General features: G+C 34.9%; 1 protein-coding gene across 6 annotated transcripts in view; it reads right to left on the reverse strand.

Annotated features, from left to right (window-relative positions):
* ARAP2 (ArfGAP with RhoGAP domain, ankyrin repeat and PH domain 2) overlaps window positions 1-24904 on the reverse strand; it is a 267935-nt gene that overhangs the window by 102599 nt on the left and 140432 nt on the right. For all 6 annotated transcript variants that reach the window (XM_077136560.1, XM_077136561.1, XM_077136562.1 and 3 more), the window contains exons 11-16: window positions 12762-12877; window positions 10730-10929; window positions 6753-6838; window positions 5802-5984; window positions 2577-2751; window positions 1980-2111 (exon numbers count right to left, since the gene is read on the reverse strand). In XM_077136560.1, the coding sequence (XP_076992675.1) occupies window positions 1980-2111; window positions 2577-2751; window positions 5802-5984; window positions 6753-6838; window positions 10730-10929; window positions 12762-12877 (892 nt within the window). The remainder of the gene's footprint in view (window positions 1-1979; window positions 2112-2576; window positions 2752-5801; window positions 5985-6752; window positions 6839-10729; window positions 10930-12761; window positions 12878-24904) is intronic.

Below are 24904 nucleotides of genomic sequence, written 5' to 3' on the forward strand. Positions count from 1 at the left end.
ATATTGTAAATTACTGATTATACATGTAGAACAGAATGATCATATGTTAAGAATATTTGTGTATGTTTGTTGTTATGTTTTAAAAAAACAGAATGTTCCAAAATGAACCTAATTACTTATACAGAGAATGCACAAGTTTTCGGTTTTTTGAAATAAATTTTAACAAAAAAATAGTTGATTTCTACAAGACAAAAGGAAAGAGTTCTTTAGTTACAACAGTTTAAAACATCAACTTTGAACTCAAGTGATTAAGGAAAATAATTTATTTAAAAAAAGCATGAAATCAAACTGTTAAGTATACAGAAATTTTAACAACAATGTCAAAAAAAATCAGCTTATTTTTAGTCTGCAGAAAGCTAATGATTTTTTTTTAAAGCTTTAGGAAGAAAAATGTTGTAGTTCAAGCCCCCTATATTATCTTTGTACAAGTCAAGTGGCTTGAAAGGTGGGGCTAAGATTTCCTACTATTTAGAAGAAATATTTCAAAAAGCTTGTAAACTGACAGATAAGTACATTAATTGTCTTGTTATTTAAATTATTGAGACCATTGTTATAATCAATTCACAGATTATTCAGGTAACTTTTCCCACCTCCTCATCAGTTAGCTATTTAGTGTTTAAGAATTAAGTACTGATAGCAGCAAAAAAGAAGATGAAACATCCCTAAATAATCTGCCATTTATTATTAATTAGGCTGAGTATAAGAGGGCCATAAAAAATGATTGCTGAAAGAACCAAAAACCTCTAAATTCATATAAATAAAAAGACTCTGCCATCCTACTGTCACCTGGATTAACACCTTTATCAAGGCCAAAGCTTTATAATAATAATTACAAGACAAGTAGGTATAAAATTTTGCTTCATGCTGAGCAAGTAGCTCATGAGAATTTTTCATGTGAAAACTGGCATATCATCTACCTTGCAGAATTTTCAGACAATTGCAATTAATTTATGTCAAGTACTTAAGCAATACCTTATATATACTAGATGCTCACTAAAGGATAATATTTTTCCCAGGAAAATCTAATAGACGATTGTTTATTCCAATATAATCCTGCTTTTAAGAATGATTATTTTGGGGGGAGAGGGAAGCATTTATAGTGAAATAATTGGCTCAAATGCACAACTGTCAGGATTAACAACCTAAAGTGAGTTTTTCATTCCAATGTTCCTTTGATCTAGTAATGTAACAGGATTATATCTAGTACCTAGGGATTAATTAATACTATACTTCTGAGTCTAACTCTCAAAACCCACCACTAAGTATGACAATCTCTTTTACACTCTTTTTTGTTCCAATAAGCAGGTCTCATGTTTTTCTGCCTATATTCATCAAATGGGTTTGAATGTACCTAACAAGAGTGGTATGTGTCTCACTTATTTTGTCATTTTAATGCTTAATTAGCACATGTCTGTCACACAGAGCTGGATGAGTGAACAGATGGACAAACTTCCCCAAACTTAGAATATGGTCTTAAATTAATTCCAATCATTCTTTTTTAAAACATGCCTAAACTTTTTTTTTTACTTCAAAATATACACATGATCAAAACAACTTGAACTACTTGATTTCACTTAGTACTCTGTAGAATGTGTACTGAAAACTTGTCGATTCTTCTTATGTGCTCACATTTACCTGTACTATCTCCTCTGTGGGGGGGAACATCTCTAAGTGAAGGGGTTGGCTTTCATATTTCTTTGAAAACCCCTAAAACCTGAAATAGAATTGGTTGGTCCTAAGGTAGACATCAGTTAATTCTGTTGAGGATTTGCTCAACATTCCAATCCAGTGGTAAATCTCTATTGCAATGCATGAAATAATTCGTGCGTCTAAAAGCATTTATAAATCCTCAAAAAACATTTCTTTACTCCAAGATTGAATCTAACATCTTCAAGGGAAATAATGAATATTTGAACCTGTTTTGACAATGGAATAAAGTTTTATCAGGTAACAAAATCTAAAGGGAGCAAAAAAGATACCTTCAAGTAGTTTTTTCTCTGAAGAGAGTTTAAAAGCAGCAGAAGCTTGATACAAAAAGTCACAGAGGAACATGGGCTGGGAGGGCTCTTGACTTAACCCACCTTCAGAATGAATGTCATGTTGTGGGAAATCTAGAAAAATTAAAGACAGACATTTGAAAGCTAAAATGTAAACCAATTTTCCCTTCATTTATAAATATGTATGTCAGTTTTGAGGTAGATGACAAGTACTTCAAATTTACCACAAGCAAACAGAGATTTTTTTTTTTTTTTTACATTTTGCACAAAACTCCAAATAAGCACTTAATTCGTGTTTATTTTTAGTCTGGGAAAATCCAGTTTCATCTTGGTGGAAATAATTATGGGGTATTCACTGCTTTAATTGTCCATTTGTAAGATTACAGAAACCAAAAGATTTATTTCTTAAGCATTCTCTTGAAATGAAATAAAAAATAGCCTTAAGCATCTTCTTCTTGGTACTTACATTTTTCTTTATTCTAATGTTTATTTCTTATTTGAGAAATAAATAGATTTGTACTTGAATCTTTTTAGGAATAAATTGGAAAAGACAAAGAGAATATAGAGAGAGTAACTAACCTGAGAATTTGTTATGATAGAGAAATTCCATTTGCAGACTCTGCCCAGCCTTCTTGGCCAGAAGATAGGGGGTGCTGTGTGTGGGGTCTCCAGTTGCACACATGACATCTGCTCCACTGAACAGCAATGCCATTGTCTCGAGAACATCTGGTTTCACTACAGCAGCACACAAAGCCTGGTCGTTAAAAAAATATATATGCCTTTTAAGAGAAGAATATACAATTCTAACTATTAAAATGAGTGAAAGTCTGCCTATTCATTTATCAGATGAAATATATATTTCTCTTTCCCTAAGAAACCTAATAATTTTGCCCCAAATTAGGCAATGGTCAGTGACAAAAGGCTTGTTTTGTATGGATTTAAATAATCCCTAAATCTCTATTCATTGTTTCATTGATGTTAAATTCCCAACCTTCCAATCCAACATAATTGCTTTGGAAGGCGTCTTTATGTTTACATACTAACTATGGTGATGGCTGATAGTCAGGAAATTCAGAAACATTGCAAATGCTATACAGAAATATCCATTTAATGTTTTATTGTATGAATGTCTTTAATTATGGTGTTTTAGAGTCGTATGTAGCCCTGAAGCATATGTTCTTAAACTTAATCCACTCTTGTGTGTGTGAACTCATTGTAAATAGGACTTTTTAATGAGTTTATATCAGTCAAAGTATGTCCCATCTCAATCAGGATGGGTCTTAATCCTATTACTGGAGTCCTTCATAAGAGAATGAAAATTAGGCATAGGAAGAGAAAGCCAAAGAAGCAGCAACCAGAAGTCGAAATCAATGGAAACTGGAAGAGAAGGGAGAGCCCAGGAGAGGCTCCCATGAGCACTGCCATGTAACAGAAAAACTAAGGACCAAGGATCACTGGCAGTTAACCCCAGAATGTCAATCTTCATGATGCCTTGATTGGAATTTGTTGGCGTCAAAACTGTGAGCAAATAAATTTCCATTGTTTAAACGGAAACATGGCATGGTATCTGCTGGAACAGCAAAGGAAAATAAAACAGTAATAATATATATTTCTTCCCACATAATCGTGATCTGTAGAAGCTTTACATAGTATTTGGGCATTTAAAAACTGTATGTACAGCAAATACAATTTCAATTCCCTTTGTTCTGGGGAGCGACATGAATGGCAATGAAAAAAGCAAGTAGGAGGTAGTAAATCAACATAATGCATCATCCTTATTCAAACAGTAGATTCTGCTGGAATCTGATACTTTTTTTCCTTTGCCTCAAAGTATGCTGTCTCTATCTCTTCTCATCCTCTTTCAACCACTTCATGTGAGCGCCCAGGTGTCACTATACTGGCTTCTCACTTGCTTCCAAACACTCTAATTTTGGTACCCTTTAGTACCGAATTCAGCACTTTTTCTCCTTCCTTTCGGATGCACCTAGATAGATCACTGGTTAATGTGCCCTCTGTGATACAGCCTCAAGGCAACTGCCATTAACCACCACCACGTACAGCTCAAAGTATACAGCCCAAAAGACCAGGGAAACATTCCTTCACATTTCCACCCTTGTTTAAAAATATATACATATTTTCATACAATGGTTTAGCTGACCTCTAGAATTCCCTTGAGCACAGACTCATTTAACACTGAATTCTTGTACCTGACTGCACTAATTTATTAGGTGATTTTGGGTATATCCCTTCTCCTCCTCAGGCCTTAGTTTGTTCTCATCTTTTGCAAAATAAGGGTGTTAGAGAAGTAATGGCTAATATCCCTTCTACTCTAACAGTCTCTGATCCCCAACTTCATTAACATACATTTCTATTATTCTATCTTATCACCCTTATTCTTTTCCTTCATAGCATGCTGTACCTGCTGCTGTACATTTACTGGAGTATCTAACAAGTTATGGTTGGTCTCCCCTACTTGACTGTCACTAATATGAATAAAAGAAGCACATCTATTCTTTTCCACAGTTGTACCCCGTACCTAAAAAAAAAAGGATTCAAGAACTCATAGGTGCAAAATAAATGATCTATTCAAAAAAAATAAATATATTCTTTTGTAAAAATTACTCAATGACACTGAGTGTCATTTTCAAGTAGCCAAATGTGAAGCTGAGTTCCAAAGAGCAGACAATCCTAAAAATATTCTGAGAAGGACTACAATTGCTAGCACTAAATATAAAATTTACCTAATGGCTTAGCTCATAAACTGTGTGATGTGGCACAAAGGATTTCACTTGCAGACATCAGAATTTACTCATTGGCAAGATTCCCACCATCACCAAAGAGAGAGAAGCAAATGAGGAAACACATGCTCTTGTTCTACAACCTCACCAATTATTTCCCCAAATTCACAGCTTGCTATTTATATACTTATTTAATAGCTGTCTGGTGCACAGAATTAGATTAACTATAATGCTTGGTTTATAATAGCCTCTTACCATTGATTCGATGCATGCCTGGTATAATTGGTCAATTATTTTAATAATATAGTTAGCACCTATGAAAACACTTTCCAAAACAAAAGTGTCTTCACAATAGCCTACATCTAACTATGTGATTCTTAATATCTGTCTTATCCCCCTGGCTGTTACCATCTTAGATAACCATCCAGAATCCAGCAATCATTATCTGCCATTATAAAATCCAAAAAATGCAAAGAAGAAAAAACTCATTTTAGAATAGACTAGTAATATAAATCTATTTGTATATGTAGCATAGTTTTCAGAGAAGTATAGAAAATTAGCTTTATTTATATTCCAAAATATTCCACATAATGTTACTTGCCAGGAGATCCTTATCCAATAAGCACTGTCATTAAAAAATATTAATTGCCATTGAAAAACATTAGAGAACTAGGAACAATAAAAAAAAGTCCTCTAAGAATAAAAAGATAGGTATATAAAAGTATGTGCTTTAAATATTTAATATAGAAGAGCCTCCTAAAACACCAGAGAATGAAGCAGCAATGTAGAAAGAGAAAGGAGGAGCACTTATTTGTCAAAGTTTTAAAAATAATGAGCATGGGTTAGCTGGAAATTTCAGTTTTGGAGGAAGGTTCTATCCTTTGTTACTGCTACTAGATCCTTAGGGGAAGCAATGGGGAAACCACTGGTATGAGCTTTCAAACATAAACAAAATTAAAGTAAACAATAATTTTATCAAAATAGTATAATTTTTTTTACTTCTTACTAAGAACATTGGAACATATTTTAAAAGATGTTGAAACTCATGTTGTATTTTACTGAATACCTTATTTAATTCTTCTTTGGTGAGAGATGCCAGAAGGGTTTTTCTGAATCTTCCCTCTTTGTACTTGTGAGTGATAAAGTTTTTTCTCTTTTCTACTGGCGAGTCCATGTGTAATTCTTCATCTTTTTGAAGATTACCAGCCCAAAAGTCATTTGCTCTTTTGTTTCCAATGACAATAAAAAGCTGAATTGTCCAAAAGTCATAAAGCAAGCAATTTATAAAATGTATTTGGATTTGCAGAAAGCTAACACTACAATTTAAAACATAACTCAGTTTAAAACACAGAAAAAGTCATAAAAGACCCAACTCTTTTATAAGTTGGAAACAGAAATGTGAAAACAGATAGCACTTTTATTTTAAATACAGCCTACTTGCTCACAAGAATCGGAAAAAATAGTAAGGAAGGAAAACAAAAGCAACACTAACTCTGGCAAAAGCATTATTATTATTTTTTGAAGCTCACATTGTGATGGATTCACTTCAAATGACTGTGTGGGATAATACTGTGTAGAGCACAAGTGGAACATGAGCAGACCACGGAGACAGCAAATTAGATAAGGTCACAGTAAATAGCACAGCATGGCTAAGAAAGAGAACTACGAACTCTGCCAAATGTCTTCCCACAATATCAGTTTTAAAAATATTTCATCTATTCTGGGTAAAAAAAAACAAGCAAATTTTAGCTTACAAACAAAACAGAACAAAACAAAAAACTTTCAATCCTTTAAAAGAAACTATTACTATTAAAGCTCCTTGCACTTTCTATTTTTAAAATAATGATCTTATTAAGGAAACATTCTGAAAGAGTTACTACGATTAAACAGGCTATAACACATTTTGAGAATGTGATGAGGACTTTATCAAAGAACTGCTAAAGAACTGCATGGGGCTCCATTGCACGCCTCCTCCCCCAAGCTGTGCTAATCACCGCCAGAGTTATATTAGACTTACCTCAATGAGCTCATTGCTCCAAATGCTGGCATCCATTTTTAGACTTCTAACCTTGGAATCTTTTGGACCTAAAGATCTATGTTGTCCTGAAGTAAAAAAAACAATTACATTTCTATTTTAAATTGCACGCAAATTTATTTTACTTTTTAAGAATATAGGTATGTGCATGCAAATATCTATATGCGTATATCTTTTCAACTTAAAACATATCAATATCTACTTTCCTATATGCCCAAAACACTAAAGGTAGTGGTGGTCATTATATGGAAATCACGACAACAATGAAGATAGCAGCAATCATCTTCGTCATGACCCTGTATTTGTATAAAACTGCACCTCTCAAAATAGTTTTTTCTTTTAATCTGATAATTGGCTAGGAATTGTATGCCACTGAAATCCTTTTATAATGCATCTGGTTAAATTATATGTAGTGGAAACAGATATTATTTCTCAACTATTAAAATAGTTAGGTACAACTCTTAACAAATGTGTACATAAAAATCCAATGTGGATTCTATTTTATCTGGAAGAAAAAGATCCCAGTATTCTATTATCCTAGATTCAATTCTACTGTAAAAATCATCATTCAGTGATTATTGAGTATTTAGGCAAATGTCAAGTGCTCTCTAAGCTGTGAGGGAAACAAGGGTATATAAGACAGTTGTTCTTGACCTTAAAGGACCTTTGCCTTTTGAGAAATGAGAGTTCTTTCCCCTCTCTATACTGGGTAAGAGTCTCCTTTCCTCTCCTTTTTGCAGGTAGAAACACTCAGAGCCCAAACCCTAGAATTTCCAAAGCAGAAATTTGCATAAATTTGTATTTTTAAAAATTACTGGAAAAGGCAATATCGAAGGTGAGCAAACTTAGAGGCGTGTAGAAAAATTTGAAGATGGACTGCTAGAGTAGAATAGATAAGAAATTTTGAGAATCTGTGTTGTGAAAGCAGGAGGAGAAACAGAATGGAAGGATTTGGAGATATTAAGAAGGTATAACTGATAGGATGTGGGCTTTAAGGAAAGAAGAAGAGGCAAGAAGATTTCCCAGGTCTTAGTCATGAGTTTAGAGTAAAAGGTATTGCTTCTGATCAAGACTGGAAATATATGAAAGTGTAGATTGGGAAGCTATGGGAGCTCAGTTTTTTATGTTATTTTTGAGGTTTCTTTGGCAAATTCAAGCAGAGGTTCTATAATATAGTTAATTATGCTAGTTTCAGGAGTAACAGCATTAGAGTCATCTGCTTAAAAATGGGTGTGTAACTCAAGTAATTAAATAATATCACTTATGGAGGATAAAGTGAAAGGGAGCTGAGGATGTAACCCAAGGGAACACTACTCAGAAGCAGACAGAGTAACCTGAAAAATATGATCAGAATGGTAAGAACACTGAGTTCTAAGAAAAAATGGTATCCTCAAGTGAAGAGTGAATGGGATGTCACAGAGAGAAAGCTTGGTTAAAAGTGTAAAATGCTGCAGAGAAGTCAGTAAACATAGGAATTGATTACATAGAAATTTATGGGTATGACACTGGTAAATGCAGTGAAAAGAGTTTTACTGGCATAGAGAACAAAGATGGATAGCATAATATGCTAAAGAAAAAGTAGGAAGTTAAAGAAATGAAGAAAACACATGCAAACCACTCTTATTGTAAGTATTTTGTCTATGAAAGTCAAAAATGAGAGATTGACACAGAAAAGGAAATGTGAAGTTTCAAAAAGCTTACTGGTGTTAGGCTAATAGAACAGACTTACGCAAGTTTATAAGAAAAAAAGAAACTATGAAACAAAAGAAATCATGGTTGAATACTTACATAGGAGAGTGAATAAGTGATGGATGAGGATCCTGAAGAAGGAGGAAAGAAAGGAAGCGTAAGTTTAAAGAACAGCCTTGAACAACATGAAGGCTTTCTTTCCCAGTGAGACTGGAGAGGAGAAGAAAAGGATTGGAAAAAAAAATGAAAAACGCAGATAATTTTCTAAACACCAGGTAGAAGGTGAGTAGCTAATGGCTTTTTACTGTTGATATTGATATTGTTAATCAGTCAGTAAGGAAATCTACCTTAGTATGATGAGAAATAAAGTAGAATACCGCTCAAGAAGAGTATTAAGGATTTAAAACAGTTATTTGACTCCACTGCTCACTGTTCTTGCTCCACTTGACTTTGGCACCTCTCTTGTGTCTTCGCTCATTGATCCCTATACTCATCTCTAGTCTTGAATTTCTCATATATTCAACTGCAACTCGCAGTTATACATTATAGGAAGAAAGACCGTGTCTTTTTCATCTTACTTAGTCTCCAAGACCAGAACTGTACTTGGTGAATTTCAGGGGGAGAATGGGGAAACTAATGGAGAATTGAAGCAATGTTTAAGGTATGGCTGACTTTCTCCAAAATTTTCATGATCAAATGCCTAAAAGGTTCATTTCCTTCAACTTGGACAAATTTCTCAGCTCCCAAATACACTGAGACATCAGATTGTTAGGTAAAAGGCCAAAACAAGAAAATCAGTCATTTCCATAAACTTCAATACCCTTGTAACATGCTTCTTAATAAAAACCCTCATTGTAAGAGATAATGTTTCTGGTACACAAAGTTTAGAGCTGAGAACAACCTTAATGTGCAAAACATGCCTTACAAAAAATGGGGTAAACTAGGGGGAATGGTGAGAAAGGGGGAAAATTCAACTTCCCCAAGTGGAGAATTCTTGATATTTTCACAAGCAATGGAGATATCCAAAGCAATAGGCCGAGACTCCAATCTTGGAGTTTGTTCATATGAAACTTAATCCCGCAAAGGATAAACTAAGCCTACTTAAAATTAGGCCTAAGACTCACCCCCAAGAGAACCTCTTCTGTTGCTCAGATGTGGCCTCTCTCTCTCAGCCAATAAAGCAAGCAAACTCACTGCCCTCCCCCTCTCTATGTGGGACATGACTCTCAGGGTTGTGGACCTTCCTGGCAACGTGGGACAGAAATCCTAGAATGAGCTGGAGCTCAGCATCAAGGGACTGAAATACTCTTCTCGACCAAAAGGGGGAAGAGTGAAATGAGACAAAATAAAGTGTCAATGGCTGAGAGATTCCAAACAGAGTCAAGAGGTTATCCTGGAGGTTATTCTTATGCATTAAATACATATCACCTGTTTAGTTAAAGTGTAATGGAGAGGCTGGAGGGAACTGCCTGAAAATGTGGAGCTGTGCTCTGGTGGCCATGTTTCTTGAAGATAATTGCATGATGATATGGCTGCTGCAGTGTGACTGTGTGGTTGTGAGAGCCTTGTGTCTGATGCTCCTTTTGTCTAGCTTATCGAAAGACAGGTAAAATATATGGATTAAAAATAAATAATAGGGGGAACAAATGTTAAAATAAATTTAGTAGATTGAAAGGCTGGTAATCGGTGAAGGGGAGGGGTAAGGGGTATGGTATGTATGAATTTTTTTCTGTTTTCTTTTCATTGCTTTTTCTGAATTGATGCAGATGTTCTAAGAAATTATCTTGATGATGAATATACAACTATGTGTGATGATAGTGTGAGTTGTTGATTATATAACAAGAACAGAATGACCATATGATAAGAATGTTTGTGTTTGTATGTGGTTATGTATCATAAATAAAAAAATAAATTAATTTAAAAAAATGGGGCAAAATGGACAAAACTTCTTGCAAAGATGCAACTTTATTCAAGGTGCATTCTGAAGCACATCTAAAATCTAAAAATTTCAGCCTTTACTTTTTAAAATCCATACATGGACTTTAGGCACATAATATGATTAAATGCTTAAAGATCAATTTTTATATCTAAGTCATGCATAAGAACAGTTTAGAATTGTAAGATATCTCTGAATTTGATTTAAATCTAACAAGCTTCTTCTGGCTTTATTTTTCACAATCACTAGCTGTGACATATTATATATGACAATAAAGAGCATTCAGTGCCAATCTGCCACCCAGCAGTGATGAGCATAACTTATCACTAATTACCTGCACACTTCTTACAGATGACAACACAGAGATTGATGGATGCCCAGTCAGGATCTGGGGCTTTACAATCTGCACAACTCCTGTTGGACTCATTGAACCAAATCTTCTCAGCTACTTCATAATCAGAGAGAGTTTCTGCTATTGATTGCTGCACAGCTTCAATCCACTCCTGCTTCTCTTTTTCAGATTCAGCTGTAAAGCTGAAACAATTAATGCTTCTGTATTATCGATCTCCCTCGTAAAGGCCAATTAAGCAGTATGTTCAGTTTGCTTATTCATTTCACTCACAAATTAAATAGCAGATGAAAAGTATGCTTTCCAGGGAGTTCAGGACTGTTTTTCTGCTAAAAATAATCTAATTTAAGAAATCAATTTTCTTCCTTTTAATTTTCCACATTGCTTATGACTTACTTTATATATCTCAAACTAAAATTAACATATGCATCTTTCTGACCAGGATATTTAAAAAGCCTTGTTAGGTCAAAAGCTCAAATAAGAGGTCATGTCTTCTAAGCAGTGGTTATATAAAAATCCGTAAGAGACTGGCTGAGTTTCAGGATTATTGATATATTATGTCAAGCAACTATTCTATGACAACCTGAAATGAAATTTCAAAAAAAAAAAAAAAAAACACCAAAAATTGTAATATTTTTTTCAGGCTTGAATACAGAACTTTTATTTATTTAATTAATTATAAAGATGTCTACAAGGCTTCAAGAAACTGAGAACTCAAATAAATTTTAAGTATTTACCATTCTAACAAATTTCTAAGTCAGTTTTACTCATGTTCTGATTTATTCTTAGTGTTTATTGTATGCCTGAGTGAAGGGATTAAACATTATACGCTAGATCTCCCATTCAAGAACTATTTACTGAGTATCTACAATGTACCATGGAATATGTTACAGTGCTATGTACCAGACCAATGACACACAAAATCAACCTGCACATAAGATTTTCTGCTCCAAAGAAGAGAATTTCTTGAAATGCAATGAGAATAACAGAAGATTAACATATTCTAAAAAATCCATAAGAATAATCAGTGGGTTACATGGATTACATTTTTTTCTGAAGTAACTATGATTCTACCATTCTTACAATATTGAGAAACTCTTTCATGGTTTTGGTTCTACATAAAGAGTGATCACAGCCAATACAGATAGCTTGAGTTGAGGCTAAAGTATGCACACGTGAAAATCAAGCTTACTATTCTTTATGCAATCATTTCTTGCATAAAATTCGACCCAGTGGATGTATGCTGTCAGTAAAATGAACAATAGATTCAGTGGTATTTTTTTAATTTCTCAGTAACTGCTCACACTTCCAAGGTCTATAGCAGTTCCCTCTGACCTGCACACTACCTTGTGGTGTGCTGACTATGTGTGACAAGTGAATTAATGTAGCTTAACTCAACAGATACTGACTTATGCTTAGTCTGTGTATTAAAGCTATGGAGCCATCATAGACTATTAAACCATAGTAAGGATTTACAAGTTTTCCATTTCATTGTCACAATGACGGCAAAATATCATTACTCCAAATATATAATCAAATGCTAAAAGATGAGGATCATTAAATTTAGCATCATTTTGGGCTGAAGTTTCTTTCAGGAAATCACTATGTAGCATTTCTAACTAGAGATGGATCCTAAAGGACAGATGTACTTGATGAGGCAAAAGGATGGCAAATAATACAGCTTAAAGATAATATATTATTTTTTATTCTATTCCTTTGAAACATGAATTTGTCACATATGTGTTGATAAAAATTAATACAGTCACAATTCTATGAAAAAGAGGTGTTAAAAATGTCGCAAATCTCATAAAATAAATATTTTGGCAGGTTACATTACTATTCAAGTCTATTTCTCAGGATTTTTTTCATATTCTGGCTAAAAACTTAGACATAATGGAAAAATAGTAGGATATTTTATTAAATATCTTATAAGAGAGAAAAATATTAACAGTGGAAAGTTAGATCATCCAAGATATCTCATAACAGTTCAAACACAAAATGCTTTAAAATTGCTTACCTAAAACTCCTATAGGGAGTGATTATTTCAAAAGATTGTTTCACAGTTCGATCCACCTGCTTTACATTTGCTACATTCATGGGGATTATGGTAATACCAAGTCCACTCTTAAAATCCTAGTTTGGAGAAAAACATTAAAAATAAATAAAGAAAGAAACAGACACATAGATTTTGAAAGTCCAATCAGATTTTCAAATAAGCCCTACTAAGATTTTCAAATAATTTTGCTTCATATATAGAGTTAAATAATTCATTAAAAAATTAATTGCACCTGTGCACCCCCTAAAAAAAATTCAACAAATGGTGCTACAATAATGGGATATGCACATGGAAAAAGAATGAAATATGACCCCCACCATACAGCATGTAAAAAATAATAATAATTGCAAGTGGTTTTCTCATTTAAGGCAGTCACTTTCAGTACATGATAATACTGTACCATTCTAAACTTAACAATCACGCTGATGATAAAACATGACAGTTTGTTTAACATGAAAGATAAGCTCACTAGGCCACAGATCTTGAGCTGCGTATGTATGTCTCATTTTTAAGGCAGATCCCATATTCACTTTTATCCATTCAGTAAAGAGAACTTAAGAGTTAACACCTACTATATGCTAAGCACTTTCCTAGGTGGGAAAGTCAAATGACACTGTGAGTTGGAATAACTACATTACATAAAAAGATGGGGAAATCAAAACTCAGTAAAATAAAGATATATTGCAAGTTGTACATGGCAAAAAGGGGACAGGCTGGTGTCATGGGAGATGACTTCTAGGGCTGAATCCAGCCCTGGCACTGTGTAATCAACAATTCCATCTGGACCAAAAGGGGGAAAAGAAGTGTAACGAATAAATATCAGTGGCAGAGAGAGTTCAAACAGAGTTGAAAGGCTACTCTGGAGGATGCTCTTACACAAGCTTCAGTTAGACCTTGCTACAACCTGCCAAACCCCAACCAGGACAATTCCAGCCAAGCCTAATGAACACCTAGGGCAATATATAAGTTTCCACAAGGGTTCCATGCACTAGAATAACTTTCCAGAAATCCACAACCTCCAGATGGGTCCCTCATCCAGATAAGTCCTGAAACCTACAGGGCCCAGCCTCTCCAGAATACCACAGTTCCATCTCTACCCCATATTAGTGACAGACCCTTCTAATATGAAAAATTTAGAAAGGCCATAGCCCAAGCACCCCTAAAGAGAGGGATGGAAAGATCAAAGATGATGGTGGAGTTATACAGTGAAGTCAGAATTTAAGAAATGAATGTGAATGCTGAATCAGTAAATTGATACCTCTTTTAGTCACTAGTATCTTAGAGCAGCTAGAAGTAAAAACTTAAATTTGTGGAACTGCAACCCAAATTAAACTCTGAAATATGTTCTACAACTCATTGTGGTGACATGCTTTGAAATTTATTGCTTTTTTTGTATATATGTTATTTTTTACAAAAAAAGAAGGAAAAAAGACAATTGTGCTGATAAAAAAAAAATGTAAGCCTCCTAGCCTCCTACATTCTGGAGCAGCTAGAAGGAAAAACCTGAGAGAATCATATGGTAGCCCACGGCAAACTCTGGGATCTGTCCTGTAACTACTTATTGGAGAGTGCTTTGAAAACTATTGCTTTTTTATTTCTTTGCTTTGTATCTATGCTATACCATACAATAAAAAAGTTAAAGAAAATTAAACTTTTAATTTATGTAATTTTTAAATTAAATAAAAACTGGTTGTTTTCAGTTTGTTTTACTATGTTATTCTACCTCTGTTCAGTCATAATTATTGCCCCCTTTTTAACTCTGGGAAAAAAAAAACACTACATAGGCTATAAAGTATAAGTATTATCTCATTTCTAATATTTTATTACTTTCCTCTTCCTTTCATCAGATTCTTAAAAATATCCTCTAATGCTAATTTGATATGAAAATTGACATTTTTCTCAATATCTACAACCACAATATTCAGTTTATCTTACCAAAATTCGAAATTGTTCAAAAGGCTACAGTAACCCCAAATTCTAAAAGCATTAAAGCTTATAATACTTCATCTAATCATATGAATTTTGGAATTTTACCAAATAAATAATTTCAATATTAAAAAAAATATCTGTCATTCAAATAATGAATTATCCACATACACAGACTCAATGTGTTCTGAATTCCTAAATTAAATTCTGACTAGGAAAAAGTCACCACATTAAAGGCAAATGACAAAAAAAAAAAAAAAAAAAAAAAAAAAAAAAAAAAGGTAGGACGGGCCACGGTGGCTCAGCAGGCAAGAATGCCTGCCTGCCATGCCAGAGGACCCGGGTTCGATTCCCGGTGCCTGCCCATGTAAAAAAAGAAAAAGGTAAGTCCATTTTAAATAAGGACACTTGTGGGGGGACAGTGAAAGAAGCAATCTACAGATATTCTCTTTATATTGCCTGTTATACAGGCTAAAAGTAAAAACATTAATTTTTTCCACCTCCTTTGCAGCCAGTTGTAACTATACGTCATAGTTTGGATGAATAAATAAATATAAATAATCCAAGCAGGAGAAGGGGTAGGGAAAAGCCTTGGAAAAAGGAAGTCTTTTACCCCTTGCCATCTAGGGAAATAACATCTAGAAGCAGAGGAGCCGTTTTAGAATCCTTGAAATGAGAAATATGAGGACCTACTCTTACATGCTAAGGATTACAGAATTGAAAAAAAATACAAACAGCCTGTCTATACCAGGAGAGCTGCTAAAAAATAAACCACTATCTGTTTAAGTGATCCTTCAAGCTGTCATTTGGTACTTAATGCATCCCTGACTGATGAAATAACTGAACTAAAATAATTTTATACAGAGCTTCCCTCACTTATAAAGATATTCATATTTCATTTTAATGTACACGGTTTTAGCTTGAATGAGGAAATACTCATTTATAAAACAAATATCAACTAATTTTTTTTTTCCTGAACTGTCATTTGTTCTTTCAGTCAAATTTTTGTCAGGTAAGAAAAAGCCTAAAACACAGAGCCTGTGATATAAAATAAAACACACAGAGACAGAATGACATCATCAACATGTCAATACAACACATCCCTGAAATAACTCCCCAGAGATTCCACTAATAAAAGGGCAAATCTCACTTACTTAAAACTCTGGAAGATGGTACACATTTGAGAAGGGCTCCACAAATACTGAAGCAAAGAGAAAGAAAAATACAGGCTGGAAACTGCCATTCTATAACAACGATCTCACTCCCTCTCCTCACTTAGTCCAGCATGGCCTAGGAGACCCTCAGAGACTGGGATCTTTCCCTCTCTCCTCTGTCAGAGACTTTAGAGCCACTCATAGGAGACTACTAGAACCCCAAATATATCCAGGCACAAGTCCCAAGTCTTCAGAACCCCAGGGTGCAACACAAGCTACTTGGGAATGCCACCTGCATCTGGGGGAGGCAGCTCCCAGAATTGAAAAATGCAAAGAAAATGGAGGAACTGAGTAAGGAAGAGAATTTAAACAAATCAAAGGAGCTGCGGAGAAAATCCTACACAAAAACAAACAGAATAGAACAAGATTCCCAGAGAAGGAATGGAGGAAAAGAAGTTTGCTGCTGGTGGTGAAACAATGTCACAAAAAGTACAATCTCAAAAATTGTACTATATCCAAGGCAAAAATCAGATAAAGAAAAGATGTAAATATCTGACCACTTAAACACCGGCTATATAAAAGTCTAGAATAAGATAAAATAAGCATCAAAGATGATCCTTAACACAAGCCGGTTAACAATATGACCCAAGAGAGAAACTAATCTTCAGAATAAACTCATGAAGATTATCAGATGCCTTGGTATCAGCAAAAAGTTACAAGCCAAATGAAGAAGAAGACATGGCCCAGTGTAGAAAACCCATTAAAACTTCAGAACAAACACAGAATTTGAAAGAACTTATCAAACAAGTTCAAACAAATCTACTAAATCAATTCAAGGAGCTGGAGGAAAACATGGCTAAAGAGATAAAGGATATTAAGACGACACTGGGTGAGCATAAAGAAGCATCTAAAAGTAAAAATAGAAAAATAACAGAAATTATGGGGATGAATGGCACAATATAAGAGATTAAAAATACACTAAAGGCATATAATAGCAGATTTAAACAAAAAGAAAAAAGAATCAATGAGCAAGAAGATAGGGCAATCAAATTATTGCAGAAAGAAGGATACAGAAAAAAAGGAAAAGACTGAGCATGGGCTCAGAGATTTAAATGACAGCATGAGGCACACGAACATATACATCACAGATGTCTCAGGAGAAGAGAAGGGAAAAGGGACAGAAAGAATATTTGAAGATATAATGGACAAAAATGTCCACACTCTTATACTCTTATGAATGACATAAGCACTCATGTCTAAGGAGTGCAACGTATTCCAAACAGAATAAATCCTAACAGATCTACTCTGAGTCCTCACTAATCAGAAGGTCAAATGTCAAAGATAAAGAGAGAATTCTGAACGCAGTTACAGAAAGCAATTTGTCACATACAAGGGATCCTCAACAAAGATTAAGTTTCAATTTTTCATCAGAAAACATGGAGATGAAAAGGTAGTGATATGATATATATATATAAGGCACTGAAAGAGGAAAACAGCCAGCCAACAATTCTTTATTCAACAACACTGTCCTTCAAAAATGAGGGAAAATCTAATATAGTCACATAGAAGGAAAAACTGAGAGAGTTCATTGGCAGAAATTGTCCTACTAGAAATACTAAAGGGAGTACTGCAAGATGAAAGGAAAAGATGGGAGAAAGAGGTTTGGAGTAGAGTGTAGAAATGAATATTATCACTAAGGATAATTAAAACGGTAAAAAGACAAAAATAAGATACGACATACAAAATACAAAGGATAAAATGGCTGTAATAGCAATGAATGTTAATGGATTAAACTGCCCAATAAAAAGACAAAAATTAGAATGGATAAAAGAGCATGATCCAACTATATGTTGTTTACAAGAAACTCCACTTAGACCCAAAGACACAAATAGGTTGAAAGTGAAAGGCTGATAAAAGATATTCCATTCTAAGAGTAATGAAAAAAGAGCACGGGTAACTATACTAATATCAGAAAAAAATAGATTTTAAATGCAAAGCTGATATAAAAGACAAAGAAGAACACTATATATTAATAAAAGGAGTAATCCATCAAGAAGAAATAATAATCATAAATGTTTATGCACTGGGTGGTGCGATGGTGGTTCAATAGCAGAATTCTTGCTTGCCATGCTGGAGACCAGGGTTTGATTCCTGGTGCCTGTCCACGTGAAAAAAAAAAAAGTTTATGCATCTAATCATAGCACCCCAAAATACATAAGGCAAACACTGACAAAACTGATGGGAAAAATAGACTTCTCTACAACAACAGTTGTAGACTCAATGCACCACTCTCATCAATATATAGAACACCTACTGAGGATCAATGAGTAAACAGAGAACATCCTGAACTAGACCTAACAGATATATATGGAACATTGTACACCGAAATAGCATGATGTGCTGGTTCAAAAGGAAGTATGCCCCCTAAGAAAAGCCATGTTTTAATATAAATCCCATTTCTTAAAGGTAGAATAGTCTCTATTCAATACTGTATGTTTGAAACTGTAATGAGATCATCTCCGTGGTTGATGTGATTTAGTCAAGAATGGTTGTTAAACTGGATTAGGGGATGACATGTCTCCACCCATTTGAGTGGGTCTTGATTAGTTTCTGAAGTCCTATAAAAGAGGAAACATTTTGGAGATTCAGAGAGACTCAGAGAGAGCAGAGAATGCTGCAGCACCATGAAGCAGAGTCCACCAGCCAGCGACCTTTGGAGATGAAGAAGGAAAACGCCTCCCGGGGAGCTTCATGAAACAGGAAGCCAGGAGACCAAGCTAGCAGATGACACCGTATTCGCCATGTGCCTGTCCAGCCGAGAGAGAAGCCCTGACTGTGTTTGCCATGTGCCTTCTCACTTGAGAGAGAAACCCTGAACTTCATCGGCCTTCTTGAACCAAGGTATCTTTCCCTGGATGCCTTTGATTAGACATTTCTATAGACTTGTTTTAATTGGGACATTTTCTTAGCCTTAGAACTGTAAACGAGCAACTAGCCTGGCTGTCACCACATGGAGGGGTTGAGCGTGTGCCCCGGAGATGGCAGAGTGCCCGGGTGAGGCCCCAATGCTTGGAGAGGGTGGAGCCGAGAGAAAGGTGGTCTTCCCAATATCCCCCAAGGTTGCATTCAGAGAGAGGCAGGCATAGGCATTTGGAAAGGGTGGGACTGCCACCTTCTAAAGCCTTGAGGATAAATGAGTCTCAGACTTTGAAATCTAATGGACTTTGCCCTGTGGGTTTTCTAAACTGTATGGGTCTGGTGACCCCTGTGTTCCTTCCTCCCTATGGAAATAAGTATATGTATCCTATGAATGTTCCTCCTTTTTATGTTGGCAGCAAATAACTTGTTATGAGTTTTCAAAGGTCCAGAGCAAATGGAGAAAATTTTGCCTTAGGATAGACCATGCCTGTAACTGACTTGATGAGATTTTTATACTGTCTCTAATTTTGTACTTCATTATATTGCTACTGATAGGTTTAAGGATTTCTGATATTGTCATGAAATTAATGTATTTTGTATATGGGAAAAACATGTCTTTTTTAGGGGCCAGAGGGTGGAATGTGCTGGTTTGAAAGGAAGCATGTCCCCTAAGAAAAGCCATGTTTTAATATAAGTCCCATTTCATAAAGGTAGAATAATCTCTATTCAATACTGTATGTTTGAAACTGTAATGAGATCATCTCCGTGGTTGATGTGATTTAGTTAAGAATGGTTGTTAAACTGGATTAGGGGATGACATGTCTCCACCCATTTGAGTGGGTCTTGATTAGTTTCTGAAGTCCTATAAAAGAGAAAACATTTTGGAGATTCAGAGAGACTCAGAGAGAGAGAGCAGAGAATGCTGCAGCACCATGAAGCAGAGAGTCCACCAGCCAGCGACCTTTGGAGATGAAGAAGGAAAATGCCTCCCGGGGAGCTTCATGAAACAGGAAGCCAGGAGACCAAGCTAGCAGATGACACCGTATTCACCATGTGTTACATAGACCTGCGGCAACCTGCCTCTTCGAAGTGTGCCCACCGTGAAACTTTGTCCATTTCACCTGGGTGGGTCTAGTTTGTCCATTCCCCGTTGCTGCATGGTGTTCATAATGTAAATGAGGCCTGATTTCCTTATCCGCTCTGGCCTTGGTGGGCACTTCCTAGCTTTGATTTGTTGTTGGTAGGAGGCATGGTCTGTGCCCATGGCACCCAGCACCGAGCCTTTCTAGCCACCCACAGGAGTGGAATGGCTGGGCTGGGGACATGCACCTGCATTCCTTAGCAGATGTAGCCAGCTGCTTTCTGGGGTGTGTGGATCCAGGCACAGCCCTTCTGTTACCCCAGGTCCTCACCGACTGTATTAGTTAGGGTTCTCTAGAGAAACAGAATCAACAGGGAACACTTGCAAATATAAAATTTATGAAAGTGTCTCACGAGACCATAAGAACGCAGAGTCCAAAATCCACAGGGCAGGCTGCGAAGCCAATGACTCCAATGGATGGCCTGGATGAACTTCACAGGAGAGGCTCACCAGCCAAAGCAGGAATGCAACCTGTCTTCTCTGAGTCCTCCTTAAAAGGCTTCCCATGATTGCATTTAGCATCACTAATTGCAGAAGACACTCCCCTTTGGCTGATTACAAATGGAATCAGCTGTGGATGTAGCTGACGTGATCATGACCTAATCCTATGAAATGTCCTCATTGCAACAGACAGGCCAGCGCTTGCTCAATCAGATGAACAGGTACCACAACTTGGCCAAGTTGACACCTGTCCCTAACCATGACACACGATATGCATTCTTCTCAACTATGCATGGATCATTCTCCAGGATAGAACACACGGTGGGGGGTTTCACAAAACAAGACTCAATAAATTTAAAAACACTGAAATTACATAAACCATCTTCTCTGACCATAATGGAGTGAAGTTGGAAATCAATAATAGGCAGAAAATTGGAAAATGCATAAATATATGGAAGTTGAATAACACACTCTTAACTGATCAGTGGATCAAAGAAGAAATTGCAAGAGAAATCAGTAAATACCTCAAGATAAATAAAAATGAGAACACAACATTTCAAAACTTATGGAATGCAGTGAATGCAGTACTGAGAGGGAAATTCATAGCTCAAAACACTTACATTAAAAAAAAAAAAGAAGAAAGAGCCTAAATCAAAGACCTAACTGCACATCTGGAGGAACCAGAAGAAGAGCAATACAATTCCAATGTAAGCAGAAGGGAAGAAATAAAGATGAGAACAGAAATAAATAAAAATGAAGATTAAAAAATAGAATTAAAAAAAAAGTTGGCTCTTTAAGAAGATCAACAAAATTCACAAACCCTTAGCTAGATTTATAAGGAAAAACTGAGAGACAAGTCAAACAAATAAAATTAGAAATGAAATGGGGGACATTACTACTGAACCCACAGAAATGAGAAGTTCTTAAGAGATACTATGAACAACTGTATGTTAACAAATTAGACAGTCTAAATGAGATGGATGAACAACTTGCACCGACTCTAGTAGAAATAGAAGACCTCAACTGACCAATTACAAGAGATTGAATCAGTCATCAAAAACCGGCCAACAAAGAGTAGCCCAGGACCAGATGGCTTCACAGATGAATTCAAACAATCATTCTAAGAAGTATTCATTTCAGTCCTATTCAATCTCTTCAAATAAATTGAAGAGGAACACTGCCTAACACAATCTGAGGTCATCATCACCCTAATTGCAAAGCCACATAAAGACAGTACGAGAAAAAAAAATTACATGTATATTTCTCTAAAGAATACAGATGCAAAAATTCTCAGCAAATTACTTCAAATTGAATCCAAAGCACTTTAAAAGAATTATACACCATGATCAAGATGGTTTTTCTCAGGTTTTCAAGAGTAGTTCAACATAAGAAAATCAACTAATGTAATATACCATATTAACAAAACAAAGGTGGGAAACCACATGATCATCTCATTGATGCAGAAAAGGTACTTTTGACAAAATCCAGTGTCCATTTTGAAAAAACACTTCAAAAAATAGGAAGAAAAGGAAACTTTCTCAACATGATTAAGGGCATATATGACAAACCCATAGCTAACATCATAGTCAATAGTGAAAAACTGAAAGCTTTTAAGATATGAACCAAGACAAGGATGCCTACTGCCACCAGTGTTATTCAACATTGTGCTGGAAGTTCTACATAGAGTAGTTAGGCAGGAAAAAGAAATAAAAGGCATCCAAATTGGAAAGGAAAAAGTGAAACTTTCATTATTTGCAGATGACATGATTCTATATGTAGAAAGCTCCAAAAACTCTACAACAGAACTACTACAGCTAATAAACAAGTTCAGTAAAGTTGTAGGACTCAAGATCAACACACAAAAATCAGTAGTGCTTCCATACACTAATAATGAGCAACATGAGGAGGAAATCAAGAAAAATGTTGTATTTATAACAGCAACTAAAAGAACCAAATAATTAAAAGTAAATTTAACCAAGGACATAACTGAATTTTGTTAAGATGTCAATTCTACCCAAATTGATTTACATATTCAACACAATCTCAATCAAAATTCAACAATCTGGGGGTGCAAGGGTAGTTTAGTGGTAGAACTTTTGCCTGTGATGTGGGAGATTCGGGTTCAATTCCTGGTTCATGCAGTTCCTTCCCCAAAAAAACAAACAAAAAAAATTCAACAAATGGTCTGTAATAGTGGGATGCTCATATGGAAAAATAATGAAATATGACCTTGCCATATACCATATGGAAAAAAAAAATTCAACAGCCTACTTTGCAGAAATGGAAATGCCAATTATCTATTTTTTTAGAAGGGTAAGGGCCTCAAATAGACAAAAATATCTTGAAAAAGAAGAATGACATCAGAGAATCACACCTCCTGACTTTAAAGCATATTACAAAGGAACAGTGGTCAAAACAGCATGGTACTAGCACAAGGCTAGATATATTGACTAATGGAATCAAATTCAGAGTTCTGAAAGAGACCCTCACATCTATAACCAACTGATTTTTGGCAAAGTTAGTAAGTCAACTCAACTGGAAAAAAAAAACAGTCTTTTAAAAAAATGGTGTTGGGACAATTGGATATCCATATGCAAAAGAATGAAAGAGGATCCCTATCTAAGATCTTATATAGAAAATTAATTCAAAATGGATCAATGACCCAAATTAATGAAGAAAGATTATAAAACTCCAAGAAGAAAATGTAGGAAAATGTCTCAAGATCTTATAGTAGGCAATGGTTTATTAGATCTTACACCCAAAGTACAATCAATGAAAGAAAAAGTAGATAAACGTGACTTCCTCAAAATTAAAAACTTTTGCACATCAAAGGACTTTATCACAAAAGTGAAAAGAAAGCCTATTCAATGGGATAAAATATTTGGAAACCACATATCTAGTAAGAGTTTATAATCCAGAATATATATATAACAAATCCTACAATTCAACAATAAAAAGATAAGCAACTCAATTAAAAAACGGGCAAAAGACTTGAAAAGACATTTCTACAAAGAAGAAATACAAATGGCTAAAAAACACATGAAAAGATGCTCAACATAACTAGCTATTCGGGAAATGCAAATCAAAACCACAATGAGATATCATTTCACACCTACTAGAATGGCCAATATTTATAAAAAAAAAAAAAAAAAAAACAGAAAACTACAAATGTTGGAAATAAGTATTCATTGCCGGAGGGAATGTAAAATGGTACAGCTGCCATGGAAGATGATTTGGCAGTGCTCAGGAAACTAAATATAGAATTATTATATGTTCCAGAGGCTACTATAAATAAACCCAGAAGAACTGAAAACAGGGATTAGAACAGGTATTTGCATAACAATAGTCATAGCTGTACTATTTTCGATTGCCAAAAAATGGAAGAAACCCAAGTGTTCATCAACTGTTGAATGGTTAAACAAAATGTGGTATATATATACACACACACACACACACACACACACACACACACACACACACACACAATGGAAAATTATTCAACAGTGAAAAGGAATGAATTCCTAATGTGTGGATCAACATGAATGAAGCTTTAGGACATTATGCCGAGTGAAATGTGACAGACACAAAAGGAAAAATACTGTATGATCTCACTGATATGAATTAATTATGGTAACCAAATTCATAGAGTTAGAATTTAGATTACTGGTTCGCAGGAGATATAGTGGGCCCAGAGAAAGGAGAGATGATGCTTAACTTGTACGGAATTTCTTTTTAGTTTGATGGTTAAGAGTTTAGAAATGCATGGTGGTGTTGGTAGCACATTATTGTGAGTGCAATCAACAGCATTGAATTATAGAGGTGAATGTGATTAAAATGGGAAACTTTAATATGTATATATTACTAGAATAAAAATTAAAAGTTAAAACAGCACAGTGAACCATATTGTAGATGATGAACTGTAGTTATTCAAGTACAAGTATAAGAATGTTCTTTCATAAATTTTAACAAATGTATGCTATTAATGCAAGATATTAATAATAGGATGGCATATGGAAAAAATAAATTCCTAATGTAAATTATGGACAATAGATAACAGTACAATTTTAATATCTTTCACCAATTGTAACAAAGGTAACTACTGTTAAAAATACAGTTCTATTATAAAAAAAGTGCTGTCATCGATTGTAACAAATGTTCCACACGAATGTAAGGTGTTGTGGTAGAGCGGTATATGGGAATCCTGTATATCATGCATGATTGTTTTGTAAACCCACAACTTCTCTAACAAAAACATATTTTAATTTTGAAAAAAAATTTAAAAATTTACAATTTCATGCTGTAAAATAATTAGTAGAATAGGAAAGATATACTTTCACTTTGTATAGTATAAATACTTGACAAACACTGAATTTAATGTGATCTCTTCTATATTAGGGTGATAGAGAATCAGAGTTTTCTAATCTGTCATACAGCATTATATTTATTATTATTTTTTAATCTCAATTATCCATACCAATGCTGCAAGTGGATAATGTGACTGTTGGCTAATGTACCAATGCATG

The sequence above is a fragment of the Tamandua tetradactyla genome, chromosome 19 (genome assembly GCF_023851605.1).
Source record: "Tamandua tetradactyla isolate mTamTet1 chromosome 19, mTamTet1.pri, whole genome shotgun sequence".
NCBI lineage: Eukaryota > Metazoa > Chordata > Mammalia > Pilosa > Myrmecophagidae > Tamandua > Tamandua tetradactyla.